General features: G+C 46.2%; 2 protein-coding genes across 2 annotated transcripts; one reads left to right on the forward strand and one right to left on the reverse strand.

The window, feature by feature from the left end:
- Positions 1-11,760: 11,760 nt before the first annotated feature.
- On the reverse strand, positions 11,761-15,662 carry LOC119382501 (protein THEM6). Its single transcript, XM_037650212.2, has 3 exons — positions 15,349-15,662; positions 14,410-14,621; positions 11,761-12,040 (listed from the first exon to the last, which is right to left on the reverse strand). The coding sequence occupies exons 1-3, from the start codon at positions 15,491-15,493 to the stop codon at positions 11,774-11,776; spliced, it is 624 nt and encodes a 207-aa protein (XP_037506140.1). The 5' UTR covers positions 15,494-15,662; the 3' UTR covers positions 11,761-11,773.
- Positions 15,663-16,133: 471 nt separating this feature from the next.
- On the forward strand, positions 16,134-21,286 carry LOC119382500 (MIT domain-containing protein 1-like). The gene is given in 7 exon segments (XM_037650211.2): positions 16,134-16,310; positions 16,378-16,479; positions 16,567-16,703; positions 17,547-17,633; positions 18,132-18,197; positions 18,199-18,245; positions 21,090-21,286. Coding segments are annotated over 7 exon segments (741 nt in total). The 5' UTR covers positions 16,134-16,165; the 3' UTR covers positions 21,247-21,286.
- Positions 21,287-21,328: the final 42 nt, after the last annotated feature.

Consider the following 21,328-nt stretch of genomic DNA (forward strand, 5'->3'; position numbering starts at 1 on the left):
GTATCTTAAGAATAATGTAGCCGTCTTAATTGACTCATTGTTTCACTTCAGTGCCCCTTTAAAGAAAAATAGCGCAGCGCTCATTTGCGGCTTATGCGATTGAGAGATGTGCAAAAAGCTCGAGAGGTGTGCAAAAAGCATGACATCGATACTTCACGGGTAACATTGTTATGACAATACTTTCCATCTTCCTGCTTTTCCTTCATAATGAGTAAGAAAAAGTGCGTGTTGTCTGTACGATATCTATACGTACATGGTGCGCGTATTTTATTATCTTTTAAACAAATTATGTCTTGCAGTTTGACGAGCCAAAACCACGACCTGATTATTGGGCACGCTCTAGTGGATTAATATTTTTTCATTTGCTTTCATTGCTGAACCGTGAGTATGTAGACCTCCTACAATGCCCTGAATTCAAACTCATTTCTGCAAAAATCCATGCTGGGGCGGAAAGCAGTCTGCAAAAATAAAAGAGCAAGCAACATATGGTTTTGCATGTGAGTATACACCGCTACTCCGAGGAAAGGCTCGCCCCTTTTGGGGCTTATATTGTTTCCAAACGATGGCCATGTGTCTTGCATGTCTCTCCTTTAAACACTGCGCGACCAACACTTTCAGGTCACAAATGGCCTCTGTACATTAGCATGACACAGTGTTCTTGACGGGAAAGCTGCGAGTTCTCAAAAAAAAAAAAAGTAGAGAAAAAAGATTCGCACGCCAGATGGACGGCGATTATTGTTTTATAAGGCCCCGAAGAGAGGAAGTTTTCTTAACTGCGGATCAGTTTAAGGGACCGCCCTGTCGTCGTCTTGTGTCTCGCGTTGGCGTCACGCAGGTCCCATGTTTGATACACATAAGCCGAGCAGCGCGCGCCTTCCCGTGAACGCAAGCGTCGCCGAAGGGCTAGTTCGTCTGTCCGAGCCAGCGAAGCGACAGCGAAACGCCAGCGCCGGGAGTTAGACGCACCGTGCTTGGAGCAGCAAATAGTATAAAAACAAAATGAAGGAGACCATAGAACAAAGAACAGATAGTCGCAAAACAAACCAGATAATCAGAAGAACAGAAAAGGACAGAAACTATCACATAACCACACGAAAAGAATAGAAATGAGCAGGTAAACACAATATAAACACAAGGAAAACATAGGCGTATGAATGCTCCGCAGTTCGTGCAGCTTTCACTTGAGGGGGAACTGACTTTGATTTTCGTTTTTTTTTTTTTTAAAGCGTAGTGGTTCTTAACTTGATCCAAAAGGTAAATAGGCCAGCGTTCAAGTGGTGCTTCCCGGAACAAGAATCTGAGATTGTCAGAGCGTGTGCTGACCGCTGAAGACTTGGCTACGCTAAAGTCAAGCTACGCCGACTTGCAGCGCTTGCGGCATGCATGGCTGCCGTGACATCTCGGCGCTACGCCTAACTATACTCCTTTCATCGCTAAATTGCCGCACGAATAAAAGACGACGAAAACAGGCGAGGCTTATAAGAGGGGCAAGGCCCGTGCGTCCCCTTTGACTTTGCCCGCCTGCAGTCTAGCACTGATCAACATACCAAACAGTACTCGCCGTTCTATTGCACTTCATTTAGCGACATCTGGCCGTGGTCAGGCAACGCGGCGACTTAATCACAAAGCAACAAAGGTGCACCATCTAGCCTCAGAAGCCGTGTCCCGGTGCGTGGCAAACGGAAGCATATCCAAAGTAAAGAATACAAAAATTGAGTTCATTGCGCGCGTGTCGCTGGTTGGGCCAGCGTTTCATAACGGCGCAAACGTAAATGCGCCCTGGATAGATTACGTGGGTCTGCTATAAATTGCATTATTTTTTTTATGCTTCAGTCAAGAAGTAAACCGCTCTGGCGCTCTCGACAATCGAAGCCTCGTTACGGTGGCAAGTCGGGGCGGCCGTCGCTAAAGCATCGAGGCCCGAGTACAGAAGGGCCGCGAGCGGTGAATATGGATCAACGGAGTGTGCACATTCTTTTTCGTCTCTTCGAATGGAGGAAACAAGATGACTTTTAAGGGCTCGTTGTTCTTTGTTAGACACAACATTAATGAGAACTAACAGACAATAATGCCAAGGAAAGTATCTCGGGGATGTTACTTGTAGTAATTAGGATATAAATGTAAAGAAAGTAAGTTGGACGAAAAGATAACTTGCCGCCGGCAGGGTCCGACCCTGCGACCTTCGAATAACGCGTCCGATGCTCTACCACTGAGCTACGGTGGCGGTTTAGCTGCAAGCTCGTAAAAAGATCACGTGCTACGGGACGCCAACAGGCAGAAAAAGAGTGTTTCACACTCGCGGCCATGGCTCCCGTGGACGGGAGGATGATCGCCGCCGTAGCTCAGTGGTAGAACATCGGAAGTGTTATTCGAAGGTCGCAGGTTCGGTCCCTGCCACCGGTAAGTTATCTTTTCGTCCGCTTTACTTTCTTCAATTTATAGCCTAATTACTACAAATAACACCCCCTATACTTTCCTTGGCATTATTGTCTGTTAGTTCCCATTAATATTTTTTTCGTCTCTTTGTGATTCAAGTGGTCAAAAAAAATTACAGCATATCCACGGGTGAATGATGAAGAGCTTAGGCGCAGCTCCTGAAGCAATCATGGTCTCGGGATTCGCTTCTCGTTGAGCCCGTTTCGCAGCGGCGTCCTTGGCGCGCACCGTCAAGCGAGCGCCCGCCGCTGCGCATCGTCCATGCTCCGCCAACGATCCGACACGTACGGCGACGATCCAGGAGAATGAGAGAGGCGCTCGCTCCCCGCGCATCCCCGCGCAGCAGTCAATCGGAGAGCAGCGGCACTTCCAGTGCCATCTAGTGTCTATTCACACAAGCGCCATATTGCACACAATTCTATTGGACCAACGCCATCTAGGAAATGAGACGAGAAATGGTGATGACGACACAGATTGTGTACAGCGCCATCTAGAATATCGTCCCTGAACTGCAGTTTGTATGTACTTCTATGAGACAGCGCCATCTACTGCATTATACGGGAGATCCGTTTACGCCGGACAACGGAGACGTGACAAGGTTAGACTAAGAGGAGCTACGCCCCTAAAATTGCGGCAACGTATCGGAGAGTACGACTCACGGTCGCACTACATCCAAAGGCAGCTCAAACCAACGTTTTTAGATTACTTCAGTTGGCAAAGAGCGCGGCCTTCCAGTGGCGCAGGGCGGCTTGCCGCGATCGCCAACCAGGCGGGGGCGCTGCGGTCGCGTTAGGATTGGTCTCGGCGCGTCGTCTGCTACTGCGCTACTGATTGAAAGGGGCCGACAAGCGGCTACCACAAGGGTTAACTCGATGTGGTAGTCGCTCTCATTTCACTTGGCTTGAGTGAAACGCGCGGTTTTGGTTGTATCTCAGCATTATAACAAGAAACAGAGCGTAAGACAGGGCATGAAAAAAAATAAGTTAAAGTTAAGGCAAACACTACACGGTACACTTCCTTCATTCTTTTTCCCGTTGTAACCGGCTTTAATTTTTTGCCTGTATATACGCAAAACATTTTAGGCTCCCGTAAGGCTGAATCATATTCCAACCTCGACTGAACACGTATTACGCCAGCTGCTGAAAGAATTACCAAATCAAAAAGCCAGAAAAACACGTCTTGTCATTTTCATTCGATTTCGTGAAACAGAATGCAACATGTACATTATTTGCAGTTACGTATTTACGGGTTGTGTGCGAATATTCGAAAATTTCAATATTCAAATGGAACAGTGCCTTCTTCGATTCTACCATCGAATCGAATAACAGTCATTTGTAATGACTGTTATTCACATCACACATCGCTGTGCCGTGTCCACTTCTCGTCTTCGTCTCTGTTTTTTGCGCTGTTAGCCACGATTAATCTGCACCAACTCTCCCAGTATTCCATCCCACTTAATATCATGTGTATGCCCGAATATTTAAAAATGTCAACCGCAACGAAGTAATGCGAAAATTGGCGCAAAAAAAACGATAACTATCATTCCTGTCATAGAGTTTCCTAAAATGACCTAGAGGGAACTCTGGCGCTGCGATCGTTCAGCCACCATGGGAATGATGGGTAGTACACGGATTTGCCTAGTCTTCGTGCTTGTGGGCTTCGAACGCACTTGTGGCTTTGTTTATTGCTATGTTTTGGTTTTCTTTCAGATAAAAGAATGGATCGTTGTGAACTTCGTGACCAGATTTGAATCGGTGAGCCTAAAGAAGTTAAAGTGGTGAAGTGAAACTGCTGATTTTTGCTGAACTTCGTTTTGCGACAAAGCGGATGCAGGCGACGCGGAGCCAAACGGAGCCGAAAGAACGAAGTTTAGACAAATCCGTGTACTACCCATGATTCCCATGCTGGCTGCAGCGCGATGCATTGCAGCTCCCATAGACACTAGCGCCAGAGTTCCCTCTAGTAAGTATTGTAGGAAACTCTATGATTCCTGTAAGGCATATTAGAGGCATAAAAGGCGACAGCTCATGTATAAGGCACTCTACCTTGCTTGGGGAGCACGCCTTTACTAACAAGGAGCATTCGCGCTTTCTGAACAGTCATGCGAATACGTCTACTTATTCCCTCCAGTTGCTTCCCTCACTCAACTCCTGCTGTGAAAGGGCTCCAATTTTTAAATTTTTTGTTTAGAATTGCCTTCATTCACTGACCAAAGAAAAACAAGTCATCATTCCAGTGCCTACAAATGCTGTGTACCTATAGCATGCGCCCATTCTAATACGTATCGACCTTCTTTTACAGCAAAACGGGCGAAACCTAAATTTTCAACATGAATTTTCGGCAATGTATATATTTTCATGTATTCATGTACCCACTCGCACGGGCCGTGAAGGGCTTGTAGTATACTTTAAAAAAAAAGAAAAAAAATATCGAATACATTTCTATCTGACACCGTCCTAACCGACCTTTCTTTCTGGGATTACTCCTCATGTAATGTCCGGTTTTGAAACCATTGAGTATAATAAATAAATAAATAAATAAATAAATAAATAAATAAATAAATAAATAAATAAATAAATAAATAAATAAACATATGAATACGAGGACGTGAACATCAATTTGTATACATTCGTTCTAAGAACGGCTGTTTCAGATTCATGACTTGTTCAAAAAGTATACCATATTCACTTCTATTCGCTTCTGTCACTATTCGATTCGGCCTCAGAAATCACTATTCGCGCAATCGGAAAGCTGCTTATGTTGACGGAAGGGCACGGGAAGCCTTCGCGTTAGCTTTAATTTTTTGCTGATGCGACCTTTAGACCTTAGGGTTTTGCAAGCGCCTTTGGCAGCAAAATGCATCCTGAACACTATGTATGAGTGAAGAACATCTGCAGTAGAGGTCCGCCTTGGTGGTACAGTGGTTACGGTGCTCGACTTCTGACCCGAAGGTCGCGGGTTCGATCCTAGCCGCGGCGGTCGCCATTCGATGGATGTGCTAGAGGACCGTGTACTGTGCGATGTCAGTGCACGTTAAACACCCAATGGTCTAAATTTCCGGAGGCAGTACAACGGCGTGCTTCATAATCATATCGATCGTGGTTTTGGCACGTAGATACCCCAGATATTATTGCAGCAGTGGTGTTCTTGTGAACCGGACATTCGACACTTGTCACATCACAGTCCCGAAGTGCGCCAAGAAGGGCTCAAAAAGTGCCGAAACAGACACGGTTCATTTGCAGCTCAACTGAAAACTTGGTTTCAGTGCCTCTAAACATACAGAAAAGCTCCCATGAAGAAATGTCGCGGTACGGGACTGCCACAGCCGAAGCATACCCCGAACAGCTCGCGGCGCGCTGAGCTGACAGTTCGCGGTATCTACTCAAATACGTATGCACGGTCACTGCAAAGAGCTCATGCCTTGGTGGAACGCGTAAAACGTCAGAATATGAGTGATTAACGCGCGAGCACAAACCAACAACGCAGCAAAAGAACGCGGCTGAAGCACGCGTCGCCCTTCGTACTGCATCTCAACCGATCTCAACGCTACGCCAGCGCCACCTCTCGCGACGGCGACAAAACCCGGCCGCCTCTCGGAGCTAGTTTGCAAACTGAAAATAATCTAATAACGCTGGCTCAAACTAGGCATTAATGGCGTATTCGGGTGGGCGATTTTGAGCGCTCTAGAGCGCTCTGAAAAGTGGTCACGCGTTCGGTTGGCAAAATCCGAGCGCTCGAACTACCTTCGGGTGGTTCTTCCGGAGCGTCAGCCTCCGACTCGGAGCGCTCCCGACCGCTCTGACTTCGAAGTGAGAGCGTGGTGCGATCTGGCCGGGAGGGGCACTAGACGCCGCGTTTACCGGCAGGTGACAGGGTGACAGCACGAGCGCGCATTTCAGATGGGGAGAGCATCGGACGCGTAATACTTCGTACACGTGTGTTGTATTGTGTTCGTGGCGTTTTTGAGCGGTTGTGTGGTGAGTTCAGATATAGCAAGCCATAACTGCACCATGTCGAAACGGAGGCGGTTACTGAAGGCGGACGAAACGTAAATGGTGTTACAGCAGCTCGCAGACGAATGCCTTCACATCGATGACGCCGAGCAACTTAATAGCGTGTGGCAACGCATTACATGCGAGTACAAAGCTTAATCGGGTTGGCAAAAACAAGCGCTCTATGCCAAGCCCGCGTGTGATCGTGAACGGCGTAGGAGACGGCCGGCGTCCGCCATGCTAGGCCTACCTCTCGGAATCGTGAGTGACGGCGAGCTATTGCGATGTGCTTGTCGTTCGCGAAGGCGTAGTTGTAGTGATTATTTTGTTATATAACGAAGCGTGGCTGTGCAAAGTTGTTTGTTTTGTGCTTTATTACGAAGATACGAAGTCCTCCAAGTGTGCATGCCGAGGCGCCCTATGTGGGCGGAGCCGCTGATTGCTCGTTCGCCCCGTGTGTGCTGAATCGCCGTACGCCGCACGCCGGATCGGAGGCAAAAACGTACCATCTGTCTCGTCCTTAAACCAGCAACTCGGACGATGACGCCAGCTCGGATGGTTGACCGCATTTGTCGATGTTTACCCGGCGGCTTCCCGCGCTGGTTGCACGGTGGCGCTACAGGCGCGCTGCTCTCTGGCTGCTCCGAGATCGTCGATCCATTCGGTTGGTACGCTACCTCTCGCGCTCCGATTGCGGGCTGCCTCCGCATCTGCCGACTCCGAGCCAGAGGATCGGAGCGACCAACCGAATACGCCGATTTAGGTGCGAGTATCGCTTTAGCTGCCATGTCGAATGTTAACAGGTCGCCAGAAGCACAAATGCCGCACATTGCTTCTAAATGAATTGTTTGCTGGGCTAGTGTGTTCAAATAGACGTGGGGACACTGGACTTCCTCGCGTCCCCTGACATGTTTTCCTGCGCATGGGTTGCTTCTTGAAGTGCATGCCTTGAAGGGTGAATAGCATCAATTCGGACTTTTCTGGGGAGCATTTCAACCCTGTATGTTGTAGGTAATTTTCGACTGCCGATACCGCTTCTTGTAAGGCTTCTTCGAGTTGTCCATCACTTCCTTGCGTTGTCCAAATCGTGATATCGTCTGCATATATTGTGTGTTTGACTCCCTCCACGCTGGTGAGTTTGTTGGCAACCCCGATCATTACGAGATTGAACAGCAGTGGGGATATCACTGACCCTTGTGGTGTGCACAAGCGACGGGGGAGAAATCCCCAGGGTCAAAGCACTTAAAGTTCTAGGCCTGAGGCTCCGAGACAGGAATAACACCGAAAGGACCCTAATGGATGAACTACGTACAAAAATCACACGAGCCACCCAACTCATAAGCAAGGTCGCTACGAAGCAGCAAGGCATGAAAGAAGATAGCCTGCTACGACTAACACAATCCTTTGCAATTAGCCACGTGGCATACGTCGCGGCCTACCACAATTGGCAAAAAGCTGAAACGAGAATAATCGAAGCAGCCATCCGCACGGCATACAAACGTGCCATGGGACTGCACCACCACACGAGCACAGAACACATGCTCGCTTTGGGCGTACACAATACGCTCGAGGAGATCATAGAAGCCCAACAGACAGCACAATACCATCGTCTGGCTCAAACAAGAACGGGAAGAGCCATCCTGAACAGAATAGGCAAGACAGTATCGTATACGTCACCAAAAGAAGCGACTCCCCTACCCCGAGATGTAATACGCAGAATCAGAATACCACCTCTACCGAAACACATGCACCCACAAAACGACCATGAACGAAGAAGAGCACGAGCGATTGCGCTAACGAAGAACCATCGGGACGATCCACACGCCTATTACGTGGACGTGGCCAAATACCCCCACATGAAGAATGCCTATGCAGCGGCAGTTCTTAGGGCAAGCACCGGAGAAATCACCTCTGCAGGAAGTATCAGATGCAAAACACCAGCGCAGGCGGAAGAATACGCCATAGCGCTTGCAATGGACACTACAGGCTGTCACACGATACTGAGCGATGCGAAGACGGCGGTCATCAACTACTCGCACGACAGCGTCCACCCCACCACGACGAGGGTGCTAACCGCGCTAACACAACACGGAAGAATGACAAATAATGTCACAATCAAATGGTTTCCGGCACATACTGGGGACCTAAACGAACCGGACGGGCCGAACCGAAACGAGGAGGCAGACAGGGAGGCGCACGCGCTAACAAGACGCGGGCTCCCATCACTGCCCCTCGAGAGCGAACCGGCAACGGACCCAGACAGCGAAGACGTCAATTACGCCATCACCCAGTACGGCGAAGTCCTGCAGTGGTACAGGACAAGCCGCATCAAATATCCACCACCCCATAGGGATCTCACACGCAAAGAAGCGACCACCCTACGACAACTACAAGCAAGAGCGATTTGGACTCAGGGGCGGATCCAGGCGCTTGCTTTGGGGGGGGGGGGCGGTTGGTTGTTGGGGGGGGGGGGGGGAGAGGGGGGAGTTGCCCAACTTTAAAACTTCACGTTAGTAACCAAATGCTCATTATTTTTGTTCTCAGTTGCATTGCTCAGTGCCATTTCATTATCTAAAATTTCGCATATTTCCGCTAAACATTGGGGAACACGTATCAGTGTTGTTGGTAAGAGGAGGGTGAAAGAGGGAAAGGCAGGCCACCTGCTCGATAAATGAGTATTCCCACAACGGCGAGCTCTAGTATTCCTTGAACGTAGTTTCGGAGTAAGCCTCCCTTTGTTACCCCGCCCCCTCCTCCCCATTGCCTTTTTTTCTGGCCGGTCGTGTTGCCAGAAAATGCCCTTTCTATCTCCGCAGCCTAAGGACGGTCAAACGGAGCTTTCGGAGTCGCGCTCGATTATACCCCGCGCACGTGCTCTCGGAGGCTTGCTCGGTACTTCGGCGAATATAATTCACAGCACCACTGCCTGCCTTCCTTCTTTTTTTTTTTTTTTGGACCAGCCGCTGAAGGTTGACTAAAAGGTAACTTGTTCTGCACGCTTTGTGGGACCACGGCCGGGCTAGACTGCACGTGCGCGCTCAAGCGCGCACGTGCAGTCTAGCCCGGCCGTGGTGGGACGAAAGATGCCAGTTTGAATGACACAGAACAGACTCCTGTCTCTGAGAAAAGATGGGAGAATTTGAAGACCCCTCGCTTTGCTGAAGAGCTGATGGCCCTGGGAGTGGGGAGGAAACTTTAGCTCGCTTCCATAAAGGCAGCAGTTGCTTTAGCAAAATAGTTGAGGCTTGTGCTCGTCGGTGCCTATTTGAAAGATGCAGGACGCAGAAGAAATCTTTTCTAGAAAGCCTGTTTCGCTCTTAACAAAAGCGCTGGGCTGTGTGAGGGGTGCTTCCCTAGTCTCGGATTGGGATGGACACAGCGACCACCTGAAAAAATTCTACGTTCTGAAAAATGGCCTTCGGTGAGGTGAAAAGCGGGGGGGGGGGTTGGGTTGGCTTATAGCTTTGGGGGGGGGCGATCGCCCAATCGCCCCCCCCCCCTGGATCCGCCACTGTTTGGACTCCGGTACTGGCCAAACACATCAGTCCGGAAATCTACCACACAGATACGTGCCAAAGGTGCGGGAGGGCACGAGCCACCCAGAACCACATACTCTGGGAGTGCTTGCCTCCCCCACCCAACACCCAAAACGGGCAGATACCCGAAGAGATCGACAAGAAGATCACCAGCGAGGAGTACGAAACTCAACGGGACACAGTTCGGCACGTCCTCGAACTCCTGGACCTGCAGAAACCCGGCACGACGGACCGCTCGCAGGACGTCAGCTAGGGGAATCCAGGACCTCGGCTACCAACATGCAGGAAAAAAAAAAAAAAAAAAACACGAGCAAGCCTACCCAGAGAGACAAGGTCCAGCACGTGACATGCCACCCTCGCAGCGCGAGGGGCTTCCTTCGCGGCTGAGAGGCTCGCATGCACGCAAGAGTCTCCACCACCCCATTCCCCTCTCCTCGTTTTTTTTTCTTTTTTTTTTGCCGGATCGTTCATTAAAGTTGTTCACTCACACACTCCTGCGCATGCTCGGCTCGTCTCGTGCCGGCAGCAAGCCTCTCCTCCTTCCTCCTCTCCGTCCCTCCCTCGAACGCGGGCGGTGTGTATATAAGCGGCGGAGCGCGCGTTCGGAATTCAGTCAAGGGCGTCTTTACTTGGCTTTCGCTTGACTTGACGCTTTGCTTGACTCGAGTAGATACGATGGAAGCAACAGTACCTTGAACCAGCGTCCCACCACTCGTTGAAGGCAATGTTACCCCACCCTCACCGTCGTCGGCGTCAACAACAGCAAGCAACGCAGAAGACAAGGCTGCGAAGAGACGAGCATACGACGCTGAACGCAAGCGTTTGAAGCGAGCTGCGGACCCGGAACTTCGTGCACGCTGGGGCCGTTCAAGTCGTACTTGGTGTGCGCATCATGTAACAATTAAGCATTCCCAAACCATACCCAATTACGCAACATTCACGCGATACCCCCACCACTCTGCGACGCATTTACTCGAGTTCCCCCCGTGGGAAGATGCGGGCGATTTTTTTATTTTCGCATCCATTTCGGAGCTCGTTTTCTTTCGGACTCGACAAGGGGGGGGGGTGCTGCAGTAAAACGTGCCCCCCTCCCTTGCCCTCCCAAAGAAGAACCTTGCGCATGCCTATGCGCAGGGGCGCGAACATTACTGGAAGGATACACTGGAGCCCACTTCCTTGATTTTGCGACGTACTACATTGACACACGATATTGTGTAATTCGGCAAGATGGATTTGGACAGAAGGTGCAATAAATGCCATTTTTACCTGTTTGCACTACAGTGTAATTTGTCATTTGATCCTCGAGACCCCACAACGTGAAATGAAATTTTCTTACGCTGCACTGGTTTAAATATAATTTCATGTTTGTCTAAGTATCATTTATTACACAGACACATAATGACACAATAGAGAATGAGGTCCCAAAGTATAGACTGCCAGTGAGAACACCTGTGAGAATGTGATCGTTAAAAAAATGCACGCTTTTCAAGCTGCCAACAGAAGATTAAAGCAGCAAAAACAATTCGTACATGTAAACATACAGTCTCGTAAGACAACCACAGTAAGTGAAATATGACCATCCATATGTCAGTGCAGCTGGCCCTGCTATTTCAATACTACTTAAAGTATGCTGTCATGGGCCTGACACGTTCAAGGCTTCACATATGTATTTGCAGCACCAACAGTCAAGGTCCCATAGATAGCCCCCCCCCCCCCCCCCAATAAGTTGATGGTGTGGCAACTACAACTTTCCTTATGATTGCTGCAATAATGAAACTTTCAAGGAGTCCAATTGGTTTTCTGATAATTTTACTCTGAACGCTTAATGTTCAGAACCTTATCTCTTTCTGCATTTAGTTTTGCACTGCTCGCACGATTATATTCTATAAAGAGCTGAATATCACGAGGGACTGGTGTTGGCTTGGAGCTTGGATCAACATCTAGTGATGTCAGCAAATCATTCAGGGCTCCATCCACAAGTGTCATTTTTACCAAGCATACTGCTCGAACAAAACTGTCGTTGACTGTGATCAACTGCTGTTCAATAAAGATATCTCTGTCTTCCCAGTACACAATCTGCAAGAAAAGAGAACAGAACAGAGCATATCGGTTGCAGCAGTTGCACGTTACATGAATTCATATCGAAACACGCTCCTTAATTACTATACCAAGATGGAAATAAAGACCATGCAGTGCAAAAATGAGACCTGCTCCCAAGGGAAACGCTCATTAGGTCCACCACACATCTTTTAGAAGCAGTAAACTTATGCGCTCTAGCACAGAACTTCTCAAAACAAATAGATAAAAGCAATACACAGCCATTCTGAACTAAAATTCATCGCGACCACACTGACATTTCTGAATGCCATTTGAGATTGAATATATCATAGCTTCATGGTCCCTCGCCAAACCCCACTGCAAATTTTCGTAACACACTGCAAGTTTTAAGGCACTGATGACAGAGTGATTTACCTGAAGAATCCTTCAAACTGGCGCACTACTGGAGGAGATTAATGATATTGAAGAGCCCTTTTAAGATGCCACTACAAGGCAAGCTTCCCTGTCAATGTAAAGACTATCGTTAACAAGCAGAGTCCCTTCACTGGCTTCTCCCATATGGTTGCTTAGAAACCACGTCACCTTCCGGTGACACAGATGCGATCAACACCCTCCCCCCTTTTGTTATCTTTTAGTAACATTTAGTAAAGCTTTCAATCTCCATTTTGCTTCATTTACATTTGGGTACAGAACTGTAGCCAGGCTTGTGCTTCCTCCACGGTACTTGGGAGGTCCTCAAGTACACCTCACTATTCCAAGACTTCAACAGAAATCAGGTCGATGCCATCTGCACTCAATCTATTGACCTTACTCCTGTCATAACAGTAACCATACACAAATCTATATGAATGGCTCACTTAGATAAACCAGTTCTGATGGTGCTGTGGTTATACCAACAAGAACTCAAAATTCAAGGCATCACATGTCACGGCATCTATGGCCCTGAAACTCACGGCGGTGCCCAGTACACCTCCATTCATCAGTGCGTAGAGTCTGGGCCTTGTTTTCAAACTCAAAACAGACATCACATGTATGCACTTAGTTCTCTGATGGGGATTTAATGAACAAGTGATGTAAGGAATTGTCAAACTTCAGCACCATGTCGAACGAGAAAGTCACAAGGTTGACTTCCAGTGGTTACCTGGTCATTGTGGTATCAATGGCAATAATTTTGCAGATAAACCTGCTAAGGTCTCAAAGTGAAAAGAGCACAGCATTCTCATTCTGCATTCAAGGAAAGATGCTACAAGCTAGCTTCACTACCTGACACACAAACTCTCTTTCGCAAAGTGAAACACCCCAAATACAAGGCACACTAGGCTACACCAGCTGAATGCTTCACTGCAGCTCCGACTTTATTCTGGACCTCATCGACCTGAAGCATCACTGCTCTGTCAACTTTGGTGGGGGCTTGCCTTTATGAAGACATACACTACACTAATTTGAACGACCGACAGTGCTGCATGTGATACTTATGGCAGCAAAGAAAACAAAATTATTTACAACTGTCCTCAATTTAAAACAGAAAAACTATCACTTTCTAACACATTGTGACAACTGGATGATTGCCCACGTTCCTTGAAAGTGCTGCTCAAACACCATCCCCATCGCTTCACAGCCTACAAAGCACTGATGAGAAATTGTTGAACAGAGAATGTCGCTGGGCTCCAGCGGCATTCCTTGTTCAATGATTTCTAATCACTTGAAGCCTCCATCCTCCCCTCAACGTCGGTCTTGTTTGGACAAGGCAGTGCAAGCACGTTTGTGCTTCTTGAAGATGACTGGCTTGTGTAAATATCTTTGACAGTGGTTCAGTCCCACTAATTTTCTGAGCCCTTTCCTTCCCCTCTTTTTCACTCAACTTTATGTCCCCCTTATCTCTTCAGCCACGCCCCTCCCCTGCCCCAGCCAACCAGAAGCATTTCCGGTTGACCTGTCCTGCCTAATGCCTTTCCTTTTTTGTTCCTTCCATGCCCACTTTCCCTCTTTTTTCTTATTATGCCTGCATTTAAATTCAAAAGGATGGTTTATTTTTCGTAATGGCTTTCATGGCTTCATTGCATGCTGACTTAATGTGGTTTTAAATATTAGAGTGTTTCATTTGTGTGGATAGATGCAATGCACACAATTAGGCGCATCATATAAGTGACCATATTGTTACGGGAAATTGTTATGGGATTATGTTACGAATATTGTTATGGAAATTACGAGAATAATGTTACGGATTATGAACTGAAAATATTCTGTTGCCTTTGGTTGCACACGAAGCTTCCCAATACAATAAAACTGGAGATAATTGTTTTTTTCCACTGAGAATGTGGAATTAAGAACACTGATGCCAGTAATGTGCAGATAAAGGACATAGTGTGAAAAAGAAGTCAACTTGCCTTAGAATAAATTTCGAAAGCCTGGAAAAGTGTGACTGGCCTTCGATAACGCACCACTTGAGCACTGATGAGCAGATGAGCTTTCAAGTCCTTCGCCTTATGCCACAGTCTGTTCTTTAGACCAAACGCAGCTCGGCCAAACTCAAAGGCACGGAGATACTTAACATTGTTCATGTGCATCATGTGGTCAAGATCACTGAGTGAGCACCTTCCTGCAAGATAACAAGAAAGAGTGGGATGCGTCAATATTGCAACGTTCTACATCAGACTTCAGAATAGAACACATAAATTTATTACTTCACATTCATTTGGCTTTCCCATCAGAGTATAGTTATAGTGCCTAGGATATTCCAGGAACTATAGTACAGTGGAAATATGCAGTGATCAGCAAAAGTTTCCCAGAGGTACTTCATGGAATTCCAGAGAAGCTACAGATCATCCTTTAACCGTCATAAAGTGTTGGTAATGTTGTTATTACTCCAGCAGAAGCATTAGCTCAGAACAAAGCGTTTTGTTTTATTTTAACTTACTGCTGAACACTTGATAAAACTGAGTGCAATAAGTGGCGACCAGATTTTCTAATAGAAACTAAAGTTTGTATCGTCGATTTTTTTTTTTTCAATATCTACATCTCACAACAAAAGCGGACGCCACAACCTGATCAAGGGGGGGGGGGGGGGGGGGAATAGAGAGATCTGCTTGATGCGAATAGCTCACGGAACTTTAAATGTTACTTCGCGAAAGGTAGCTCGTTTACATGAAACAGTACAATAAAAAAATTCCAATGCAAGAATTGTGGTCCATTTAGGTATGATGCTTAGATGCCTTGAACTACCGCAAATGGACCCGGTGATTGATATAATTGCACATATTTCGATATCCGCGCGAATCCAAAAGTCACGATACACGTCACCCTCAGAATAACAAATCGCAACTTACCAGTGGTCACGTCGGGCTCCAAGAGGGGCCTCTTCATATGTCGCCATCGCAGAAAGCCACGCACCATCAGAACAATGTATTGTATGAAATAGTTTACATCAAACAGGACATACAGGGCCAACGCAAGAACAGTGTAAATTCCCATAGCAGATTCAGCGACAGCCAGCGAGAGTATGTCGTTTTTTCTGCGCTATGCTTCTTCTTTTCGCCACATACCTAGGACTGCGAACTCTCAATAAAGCTCGTTAACGAAGCAAATACACCTGGATACAAATACTATCCAAACTCATGCCCATTCATTCGCGCTTAGCTCATGGTGGCATAATTATGTAAGTGAAGAAACGACGCCGCGGCGCCGTTCTATGAAAGCTCTCCGAAATAAGTCTTGCGTTTTCACTATTTTCCGCAAGATGGCAAAAGAAAAAAAAGATATTTTCTCGAAGGCAGCGGTTCTCTATTTCTTTTGGACGTAACCAAGAGAAATTTTATTTCAGAGGGTGCGGAGTGGTCCGCCCGTCTGAAATTTTTACCTCCCGAGGTGCTAAAAACCAGAACTGAAGGGCTAGCTATGGGCTAGCTGTATGATGAGAGCTCGTAACCCGAAAGTATAGCCTTTGAGATTCGTAACGTACTCAAAGGACTCAAAGGTTAGGAGTTCTTGAGTTTAAACATTCGCCGCTAAAAAATGGTCGCTAATGAAGTTTAGATTTAAATACCGTTTATTTGGCAAAATTGCTACAATTCAAGTTTGGCGCAATTTTACCCATGCGCAAGCTTGCAAATTTCGTCGCAAGGCTGCCGACATCGCCTATGCATCATGGCGGCGCCCAAGCGCGGTGGTCTGGAGAAAGCAGCAGCTAGTGTTTTGACGAGAGCTGTTGAACATGACCAAGCGGCACGCTACACATCTGCACTGGTATGCTACCAAGAAGGAATACAGCTGCTTATTGACGCGCTTAAAGGTAATTTATGAAAATCTCCTCTGTAGCGCTATTGCGTCGGCAAACTCTTGCGCCTGCTTCTACGCAGAAACTACAGACACTATCAAGCGCGATCATCTTAGGAACCGGGTGAAGACGTACATGGACAGAGCCGAAAAAATTAAAGAACAGGTTCGAAAAGAAAAGGCAGGTAAGTTGCGCGCTAGAATGTGCGGTCGTCCTTCTCGGACGAATTTGAACTTCATAAGTACGAGCCAAACTATCTTTCTGCCTGAAGCTGGAACATACCACGAGCAAATCCACATCGAAAGCGGCTCTGTTGGACATAGTTATGATCAAACGTTCGGACATTTACTGGATGACATGGTGACATCCGTAGAGGTCGACGACCCTTACGTTCGGTCGGTGCACCAGGCAAGTGTGTGTTTTACTCTGAACTATGGTGCTCTTGTGTGGGGCGCAACCACAACTGCTAATATTACGAAACTGTTTCTACTGCAAAAGCGAATTGTTAGACTATGTAGTGAGGTGCCTTATTTGTCACATGCAGCTGAATTGTTTGTAAAATTACGCGTCGTAAGACTTCCATCATATTACGAATACAGGATATTCCGCTATTACAAACTGTGCACTAAAAATCAAGACAACGCTTTGCAAAGCATAGCCAATCTTAAGACCCATGCCGTTGTGTACAACACACGTAAACCGGAGCAGTGGGAACTAGCACAAAGTCGTACCAACTATGGGAAGCGAATGCTCCATTACCAGCTACTGCACCAAAAATTGGTGTTGAAATTGCAAACATAACATTACAAGAGCTTTGTGACATGTTATAAATATCCTACAATATTATTCATATTATTAGATTGTACGAATCCTTCCAGTGTTCGCGATAGTTTTATATGTTGCCTTGTTTCACAGTTGTCATTTATTTTAACTTGTAATCTGTTTCATCTAGCTAAGACTGTTTTTACACCAAGGTTTCCTGTTATACCAATGTTCCAAGGTCTTCCACTAGTGTGTATCATTATTTATTATGTGCGTTTTGTTCAATATGTTTCTTTTCGTTTTTCTTTTTTTTCGTTTTTCTTTTTTTTTTTTTCTTTCCTGTGCACTGTCTGTTGCTGTCATTCTAAGGGGGCTGTTACACTGTCAAGCTACTCATAGCAGTAGCTTTCTGTGACTGCTCCTTTCTTTCTTTGAAAGATAAATAAATATTGAATTGAATTGAAAGACGCATTTCCTTGTCGCAGGTAGGTTCAGAACTTTGTTCGTTTGTGTGAGCTACTAAAAAAAAAGTGCCCATGTTTGAGGAGTATCAAGCTGACGACGGGACTTGACCAGGTCAGTCTGCATGTGTTCGTAAAGACTGGGATTGCGCTTTCTTTTTACGAATTTTTTACCCACATTGTCATCGTTGCTACGCGTTTGTCGCAACAATTTAATGTGACATAGTACTAGGCAGACGAACATTCTGCAGCATCCTATACACCATGTACAGTACTCACGGATTGACACAGGACAATTTAGGGCTAAATAACACACAATCTTTCATTTCTGCCATCTTCAGTTCAGGTCAGGTCATATTGGCACAATTTCAACTCGAACGCATAGATCAGAGGCAACATTATCTTTCGAGAATAGATCTTGTTGCGACATGACGTGGTTATCACGAGCAATTGCGAATACCAGTGGTTACACTAAACAATTTGATGTCACGTTTGAATCCGTGAGTACTGTACTTGTGCGAACCATGATTCCTTTTGCGCCAATATATTTTGTGTGTATTTGTTGAAGGGACTGATGCGATGCTTGTGCTTTTTTACATTCACTCTCACCTAGCGTGACCAGCAGTCTCAGCTTGATAGGTTGTTGCAAGTCAAGACAAGTCTTGCTGACAATGGCATTCGTCATGGCTATTGAGTATTCTGAAACCCTGCATGATCGAGAAATAAGGTAAAGTCATCAGGAAGTGCCATTGTGGCGGGATACTGGCTTCATTTAGTGCTGACAAAGTTTGAAGTACAATCGCCTTGGAGTTGCTAAATCTGGTTGCAGATATTAATTCATGAAAATAGGAACTGAAAATTTGTAGTATGAATGGTATTGTGATGGCAGCCTTACTGTCACATTTCAGCGTAGCACAAAAATTTTGACTGCTGTATGATTTGTATATTACTTAATGATGGACCAGATTAGCTTAGCCTTGTTGGGAGGGTGCTTGAGGTTTCTTCTATTGACACAAGGTACCATTGGCGGAGAGTACGGGGGCTGCCCCCCCCCCCCCACTTCTCTGGCCCTCATTTAAAATTCGGATCATTGACCAGTGACGAGTGAAACATTCAGTTGAGCATGCCCCTCAAACGGATTTGTACGTGCAGAATATGTTGAGTCTTGAATTGTGTAGTGACTGGTTTTCAGAAAACAAGAATGCTACCGAGAATACAAAGCAATGCCGACACAATCAGACAGGGAATGTTTTTGCACAGACTTGCTCTCCAATAAAAAAAGGGTAATTTCTTGGTTGTCTACAAATAGGTACACTTCGACATGCCTGCCCATAAAAGTTGCCGAGAAAAGATGGTACGCATTCTTTATTTATCAGCAAAGGGTTTTACTACCAGTTCGGTGACCTAAAAGCAACTCAAATACTCATCCAGGAAACACCCTTTGACGGAAACATTCGTAACCCAGCGTTGCACTAGGTCTAGTGGTAACAAATGGCATTTTCTACCATCTGATAATTATTTTTGGCCATGTTAAATTGTATATTCGCTGGCATAATTAAAGTTTCCACTGCCAGCATAAGCCCATTCTCTCCTGCCTGGTGCATGTTTTAACAAAGTAAGTAAAGCATGTCAATAAAGGAATTGGCAGATCCCACGCATTGTCAGAATCAGTTTTATGCGATGCAGTGAGCGAGCAGCAGCCTATACGACCTTTTTCGCTTTGAGCCAACCATTACGAAGTGGATCGATGTTTTTGTGTAAATTGAAAAATAAATCTAGTCTCCCACTAGATATCTTAATAATGATACCGTGGTGTCGGCGCCTAAGAGACTAAAGCTGTATTCAATTCTTTAATTTGGAAGTCGGGCTCTCTCTCTCTCTCCCCCATGTGACTAGCGCATTCGTTCGCAGAGAAAATGCTGCCCTCAGCCGTGGTTTGAACCAACGAAATCAGCTGCGGTCGCGACTCGCTTACTCCGTTGCAGCAGTAGGCCGATAAGTTAACGGTGGTTTCTTGGCCTGTGCTTGCTACAGCTTGCACCATCACGCTTGCGCCAACTGGCTGACGCGGGCCAAGAAACCACCACCCACTAATCGGCCTACCGCTGCAACGGAGCCGGCGAGTCCTGGCCGCAGCTGATTTCGTTCGCTGCAAACCACGGCCTGAGGGCAGCATTTTCACTGCGCGTGAATGCGCCTAGTCACTGTTGTTCTTTTTGTATTTCGCGGCTTTCTTTGCAGCTGATAAAAAATGGTATACGTGAGACTTTCCTTTATCGCAAATATTGCAATTGGGGTTTCTGAAGACGCTCTCGAACTTTGCAAGTCGCATTTCTTGCCTAAAGTCAATATCTAGCAATTTAGTTAAATAATCCTAATTAACAAATTAGTTAATTACCAAACAAAAAATTGTCTGTAGTGCGCAAGGTGACTCAGTAACTTGCAGCTAATTTCACTCGCCTGCCTCTAATATTGTATTTTTTAACCCTTGGCTAAAGATAGCTGGGACACCCGGCGAATATATATATATATATATGTGTACGTGTGTGTGTGAAGAGAGTGAGAGAGAAATGTGGAAGAGCCAGTGCGGCCCCCGCTCCTCCGGGAAAATGAAAATGCTCTGCCTATGCTAGGTGCTGCTCCCGCTCGGTGACGGGGGGGGGGGGGGGGCTTTTCTTGGGATCATAATTGGTGCAGGAGACTCATCCGTCCATCAATCTGGGGAAAATGGGGGCGCACTGTGTGAATTGTGAATCTCTTGATGACAGATGCAAGACATGCTTGGCGTGGATTATGCGCTCTTTGTTTTTTCTTCAAGCCTTGTCGGTATGCTGAATTTTGTTTGAGACACGCACAAAAAAGGATTAAAGAACGGCTGCAAGTCATTCATCCAGGCAGCACTGTGTCGCAGTTGGCTGTATAAATTACTATGCATCCTGGTCAAACGAAGAAGCAAGAGCATGTGCAGATGGGCATAGTTTGTTTTTCTTTTTTTTTCCAATTAGTGTATGGTCACTGTAGTGCCCTCGTATCAGAAATATTGAAAGCGTTCAGAGATGTATGGTGGCTATGCTTATATTATTCAATATTCTTTGGTTGCACTTGTGTGCATTGCAGCATGCACCAAGGAAAAAAAACACTGCTTAGCTACACATGCTTATGTTATCTGCTACAAGATGGGCAACTGTCCACCAAGTTAGCTGTGGCAGGCTCTGTGTGACGTTAGTGGAAAGAGCATAGCAGGAAACAGCTACCTTTTGGGTAACGTTGTGTGTTCATTTGGTTTTCATTTCACTGCTGATGCACTGATCAGTAAGTGTTTGTGCAGTATCATTAAAATAATTGGTGCAGCGTGATAGTATGTTGTACTTGTACAGAGAAAAAAAAGCTTTTCATGATTAGAGCTTGCTATAACTGAGGCAGCATCCAAGCTTGTTTATGGGGTCTAGGAAGATGTAAAAGCTGCTCATAAGCACTGCACCTTTTGACTCCTCCTTCGTACCATTCGAGGCATGACTTGTGTCATTGCATCTGATAGTTTCAACTTTTTGTCTGCTGTGTTTTCAAACAGGCTAGACACAGGCTGGATTATCAAGATAGGAAGAGGGCTGGACTACTTTCGCCCAGCTGCCACCAAATTCAGTCTTGGTTACTTCGACCATGACCTGAGAACTTGTCACGAGACAACCATTGACATCTTTCATAGAAACTATGTTCATACATCGTAAGAATTCACTAGTTTTCAACATCTTGTCTATATAAATAAATATATTTTTACATTTATTGAATTTTGTTTGCCTTTGTCATCTG

This window comes from Rhipicephalus sanguineus, chromosome 2 (genome assembly GCF_013339695.2).
Source record: "Rhipicephalus sanguineus isolate Rsan-2018 chromosome 2, BIME_Rsan_1.4, whole genome shotgun sequence".
Classification (NCBI taxonomy): Eukaryota; Metazoa; Arthropoda; class Arachnida; order Ixodida; family Ixodidae; genus Rhipicephalus; species Rhipicephalus sanguineus.